The sequence below is a fragment of the Neoarius graeffei genome, chromosome 6 (genome assembly GCF_027579695.1).
Source record: "Neoarius graeffei isolate fNeoGra1 chromosome 6, fNeoGra1.pri, whole genome shotgun sequence".
NCBI classification, from domain to species: Eukaryota; Metazoa; Chordata; class Actinopteri; order Siluriformes; family Ariidae; genus Neoarius; species Neoarius graeffei.
This window is the reverse complement of record NC_083574.1, coordinates 66054117-66060116: the sequence shown is the minus strand read 5'-3', so window position 1 is coordinate 66060116 and position 6000 is coordinate 66054117. Positions and strand designations below refer to the sequence as shown.

At 40.8% G+C, this 6000-nt stretch overlaps 1 protein-coding gene across 1 annotated transcript in view; it reads right to left on the bottom strand.

The window, feature by feature from the left end:
- Nucleotides 1-1139: 1139 nt before the first annotated feature.
- The window catches only part of napab (N-ethylmaleimide-sensitive factor attachment protein, alpha b), an 87459-nt gene continuing 82598 nt past the window's right edge, over nt 1140-6000 (bottom strand). Inside the window, exon 11 of the mRNA XM_060923996.1 lies at nt 1140-1764. Within this exon, the coding sequence (XP_060779979.1) occupies nt 1663-1764 (102 nt within the window). The 3' untranslated portion in view covers nt 1140-1662. The remainder of the gene's footprint in view (nt 1765-6000) is intronic.

The following is a 6000-nucleotide window of genomic DNA, read 5'->3' as shown; positions in this document are numbered from 1 at the left end:
AGGGCGCCCTCATGTCTGCGTTACCTTCTGGCTCTCCCCTTTTAGTTATGCTATCATAGTTAGTCCCTGCTTGCACTCGGTACAAAATGTATCCTGTTCTTCCTCTTTAGCTGACACTGGGCATACCTAACAACCAGTGCCCCCTCCAATCTCTTCCCTCTGTCTGTCCGTCTCAGAGTTACATGTCTATCCTGAGACACTAAGTGATGCTGACGAGTTCTGCTCCTTGGCCTCACCTGATCCATCCTGATGCTCTACATCTGGCTGGAGTCTCATCTCATCACTCCTGTGGAGGACGGCCCCCACATGGACAGTCGAAAGTCGCACTTGGAAGATGGCTCTGGACACTTACAGTAATACATTTATGTTGACTTGCTAACTTTAAGGCTACGTTTACATTAGACCGTATCTGTCTCGTTTTCTTCGCAGATGCACTGTCCGTTTACATTAAACCGCCTGGAAACGGGAATCCGCCAGCGTCCACGTATTCAATCCAGATCGTGTCAGACTGCAGTTGTCATGAACAGTTTGGCACTCAAGTTTCCATTAGTGAACAGTTTAACTTCAACAAAACAGACTTCATATTAAAACTATAATGATTGCCCTGGTTTCACAGTTATACTTTGTGACTATATAGGCCACAGGTATAGAAGTGAGTTATTTATAAATCATGCTATCTGTTATCACCCAAATGAGGATGGGCTCCCTTTTGAGTCTGGTTCCTCTTGAGGTTCTTCTTTAGATCAGCTGAGGGAGTTTTTCCTTGCCCATGTCACCACAGGCTTGCTCATTAGGAATAAAGTTAGCTCATGTTTAATTAAGTCTTTAATTTTCTGTAAAGTTGCTTTGCGACAGTGTCTGTTGTAAAAAGCGCTCTACAAATAAATTTGACTTTAACCTCAGTGCAAATCCCCAGCAAAGAAAAGACAAAACTGAACAGAAATGTGGACTGGTCAGTTAAAATCAGGGCTGTAAAACCACTGTACTAATCAGCTTCAAAAGCTTCTTCCTGCACATGAACCAAGATCCCTCTTTGCAGGCTCCATCACAATTTATCTTACAACCTGCATATCATTTCAGTAATAAACCATTCTCCATGGCTAGGGCAGAATGCACACTTGATAAATAAGAACTCAACATTATAAAAATTTTGAACATCAAATTATATGTTTTAATATGCAATGAACAATTTTTAAAAGTGTATAGTTCAATAATATTTAATTTAATCAATTTTAGAAAATATAAAACAAGGAAAGAAAAAAACTGGATATCGATACAAGGAAGCTCAATGAATTATGTGGTAAAAGGTTATTGCAGTGAAATTACAGTGGCATCACTGATGCAAACAACACTAGTGAATATAAAAAAAAAAAGCATAAACTGGTGGAAAAAGGCAGTATGTGCATAGTAATAGAAGTAGGCACAAAGCATGAATCCACAGCATCTATTGTCCTTAAGCAAAGAGTGCCCATTGTATTGCAGTTGGTTGTGCTCTTTGAACCTCTGCTTGTCTAAACAAGCCATTTCTTACTGTTCTTTAGTTCTTAAATGTAGCCTATTACCCATGTCTGAGTTGCAAAGATATTGGGGGGGGGGGGGGGGGGGGGGGGAACAGGTGGTCAGCGTACAAGAATAGCAGTAGAGTTGGGGCAAAGAATAACATCAACGAAGGTCACTCTCGTCCTCTTGTATAGTTTTCTTGATGCGCAGCAAGATAGTGGTGAGCCACTGATCCAGTCGTGAGATGAGATCATACTCCTTCACCTAAAAAGAGCAGTCAGTGGAAAAGAAATAAAGAGGAAAAACAAGATATAATCGGGACATTATTTTCTGTAATTAATTGTCACTGCATACACAATACACATGCTGTACATTTGGTTTAATTTGTAGTTGTTTTAAATAATTCAGCTTTCAATAAGCCAGAGTTATGTATGGAGTTAGGCTTTTGTGATCTTGATTCTTTCCTGATTGTGCTTTTCTATTTTTAAAATATCATGATAAATATGATTTTAAATCACCTAGAACCACTAGTCTAAAGAGTGTAAAATTAGCATTTCCACCATTTCAGGTTTATGTTGAGCAAGGGAGTGTAGTAATATAAGCAGCTTTGCAGTCATGAACTGTGGCAAATCACAAATACTCAGCTGGCTGGTGGAATTTAAGACGATTCTGCAGTACAGGGTTACAGGAGTGGATTTTCATTCCTGTCCCATCCCAAATATTAAAAAAAAAAAATTATATATATTTATTTATCTCTAGCCACTTTATCCTGTTCTGCAGGGTCGCAGGCAAGCTGGAGCCTATCCCAGCTGACTACGGGCGAAAGGCGGGGTACACCCTGGACAAGTCGCCAGGTCATCACAGGGCTGACACATAGACACAGACAACCATTCACACTCACACCTACGGTCAATTTAGGCCAAGTTTACATTAGACCGTATGTGTCTCGTTTTCTTCGCGGATGCACTGTCCGTTTACATTAAAACGCCTGGAAACGCCGGGAAACGGGAATCCGCCAGGGTCCACGTATTCAATCTAGATCGTGTCTGGTCCGGTGCTGTGTAAACATTGAGAATACGCGGATATGCTGTGCTGAGCTCTAGCTGGCGTCGTCATTGGACAACGTCACTGTGACATCCACCTTCCTGATTCGCTGGCATTGGTCATGTGACGCGACTGCTGAAAAACGGCGCGGACTTCCGCCTTGCATCACCTTTCATTAAAGAGTATAAAAGTATGAAAATACTGCAAATACTGATGCAAATACTGCCCATTGTGTAGTTATGATTGTCTTTAGGCTTGCCATCCTTCCACTTGCAAGTGGTAAGTGACGCGCATGCCCGATATGCACTGAGATCACACACACACACACAGCGGCTCAGTCCCGAATCACTGCTCGTGCACTTCACTTGCACGCTCTGTGAGCTGCGCAGGGCCGGAGTGCGCACCCTCCAGAGGGCACTCGCTGTTCAGGGCGGAGTGATTTGAAGCGCAGGCTGCCTGCGGAGCTGAGCGTATCCGTGTATTGGCGTTGCTGTGTGCACGCGAATCATTTTAAACACGTTAATCTGATGATCCACTGATACGGTCTAATGTAAACCCCACCTTAGAGTCACCAGTTAACCTAACCTGCATGTCTTTGGACTGTGGGGGAAACCGGAGCACCCAGAGGAAACCCACACATGCCCCTTTTCCACCAAAGCAGTTCCAGGGCTGGTTTGGGGCCAGTGCTTAGTTTGGAACCGGGTTTTCTGTTTCCACTGACAAAGAACTGGCTCTGGGGCCAGAAAAACCGGTTCCAGGCTAGCACCAACTCTCTGCTGGGCCAGAGGAAAGAACCGCTTACGTCAGCGGGGGGGCGGAGTTGTTAAGACCAACAACAATAACAAGACCGCGAAAGATCATTTTTAAGCGACGAGAAGCAACAGTTGTACAAACACGAAGTCATCCATTATTATTGTTGTTGTTGCTGCTGCTTCTTCCGTGTTGTTTTTGCTTCGATATTCGTGCCAAGGTTTATGCAAACGTAGTGACGTAACTGACGTATACAGCGACGTAATGACGTGGCTTCCCTTAGCACCGCGAGCTATGGAAAAGCAAACTGGTTCTCAGCTGGCTCGCAAGTTGAACGAGTTGTGAACCAGCACCAACCCCGGAACTGATTTGGTGGAAAAGGGGTAACAGAGAACATGCAAACTCTGCACAGAAAGGCCCTCGCCGGCCACGGGGCTCAAACCCGGACCTTCTTGCTGTGAGGCGATAGCGCCAACCACTACATGCCGCACATATTATATATATAAATATATTAAAAAAAAGTGTGTGAGGGAGAGAGAGGTGTTTCAAATTTGATATTCTGGGATATTTACATCTCAAATATCACCAATTTGTTTTTGATTAATGGGTCAGTTGTAATTTTTAAAAATGTATTAAATACAAAACATTTGAAAACTTTCTTTGCAGCATTTTAAAAAAATCAACAGTACTACAGCACTCTTTCTTAACTAGGCTTAATTAAATAACAGATCAACTACAATAAATTAAACACATTAGATAATCTGTCACAGTATGAGAATATTATCAAGTACTCATGACAATTATGAGACACTCAAACTAATACAAGGTGACTGACTATATTATGTACATATTTTGCTCACTGGGGCAGCACGGTGGTGTAATGGTTAGCACAGTCACCTCACAGCAAGAAAGTCCTAAGTTTGAACCCAGCAAACGAAGGCCTTTCTGTGTGGAGTTTGCATGTTCTCCCCGTGTCTGTGTGGGTTTCCCCCACAGTCCAAAAGACATGCAGGTTAGGCTAATTAGTGGCTCTAAATTGACTGTAGGTGTGAATGTGAATGGTTATTTGTCTGCCCTGCAATGACCTGGTGACTTGTCCAGGGTGTACCCTGCCTCTCGCCCATAGTCAGCTGGGATAGGCTCCAGCTTGCCCATGACCCTGCACAGGATAAGCGGTTATGGATAATGGATGAATTTTACTCACTGCTTTTTTAAAAAAAAAAAAAAAAATCACTGAAAACACTTTTTGCAACCGTGTCTCTTATCCGTATTTCAGGAAATACATTTGCTCAAATACCAGACATACATTCAGAATAATGGCAAAATAAATATCTGCAGTGCAAGGTCTCATGTCTGATCCAGTTTCTGTCAGTGACACTGTTCCAGCTGAACAAGCACACTTTGCATTTTCTCTGCAGAAATGCAGTCTAGTTCCAGTTTGTACTTTCTTTTTAGCATCACTGTGGCATTTATATGCTACACAATGAGGCATACTTATTTAAAAACTGATCAATTCTGTAAAATACTTGTAAAATTCGCAAAACTACGATGTAAACCGAGAATATAAACAGCTGAGTTGCTCCAAGTGACCACTATGTCATTGCATACGTCAAGCCTAACTGGCATTTTAAAGAAAATTCATTTTTCTCGAACACCAAGTCTCCGAAAATGAAAGTTTTATTTTTGCCATCTGCGACTACTTTTACTTAAAATAAAGTTTGAGAATAAATCCACTGGAGGATCCCTTTAAGGATATTCAGAACTATGAAATAGCATATGGAACGTATGTGGAATAATGTGGTAAACAAAAGGTGTTAAACATTTCATATTTTAGATTCTTCAAAGTATCCACCATTTACCTTGACAGCTTTGCACCCTACTGGCATTATCTTAACCAGCTTCATGAAGTAGTCACCTGGAATACTTTTCAATGAATAGGTGTGCCTTATCAAAAAAGTCATTTAGTGGAATTTCTTGCCTTCTTAATCTGAGACCATCAAACGAATAAAAATGCAGTAAATATTCACATTCCACAACTGTAGTAATCCATATGATCAAACAACTGCTCAATTAGGCCAAGAGAAATGACAGTCCATTATTACTTTAAGGCATGAAGTGTCTTAATAAAAATAAAGAAAGGGCATTGAATTAGTTGTATCCAAACTTTTGACTGGTGCTGTATATTACATACATATGAAGTTGGAACAGTATGTAGAAACTGAAATTCAAACTTAAAACAAAACTTAAAACAATGATTTATAAATAATCTTTGACCTGTATTGCACTCAGAACAATGCAACTGCACATTATTTGATGTTTAAGTGCAAGAATTTTATTGGGTTCCCCCCCCCCCAAAATAAACATTTTTCAACTTGGATTCTTGCAACACACTTCAAAAAAAAGTTAGGACAATAAACCATTTACCACTTTATAACGTTGTCATTCCTTCTCAACACTTAAAAGATGTTTAGGGACTGAATACATAAAGTGATTAAGTATTTAAAGTGTTTTGTCCCATTCATCCTGCAAACAGGTCTTAAGGTGTGCAACAGTATGGAGTCGTTTTTGTCTGTTTTCCTTTCAAAATTTGCCACATATTCTCTATTGGGGACAAAGGGGATCGACACCCTCTACAGAAGCATGGCTGTGGAATAAATATATGTGTAGAATGTGGTTTTTCATTATATTGTTGAAATATCCCTGGAA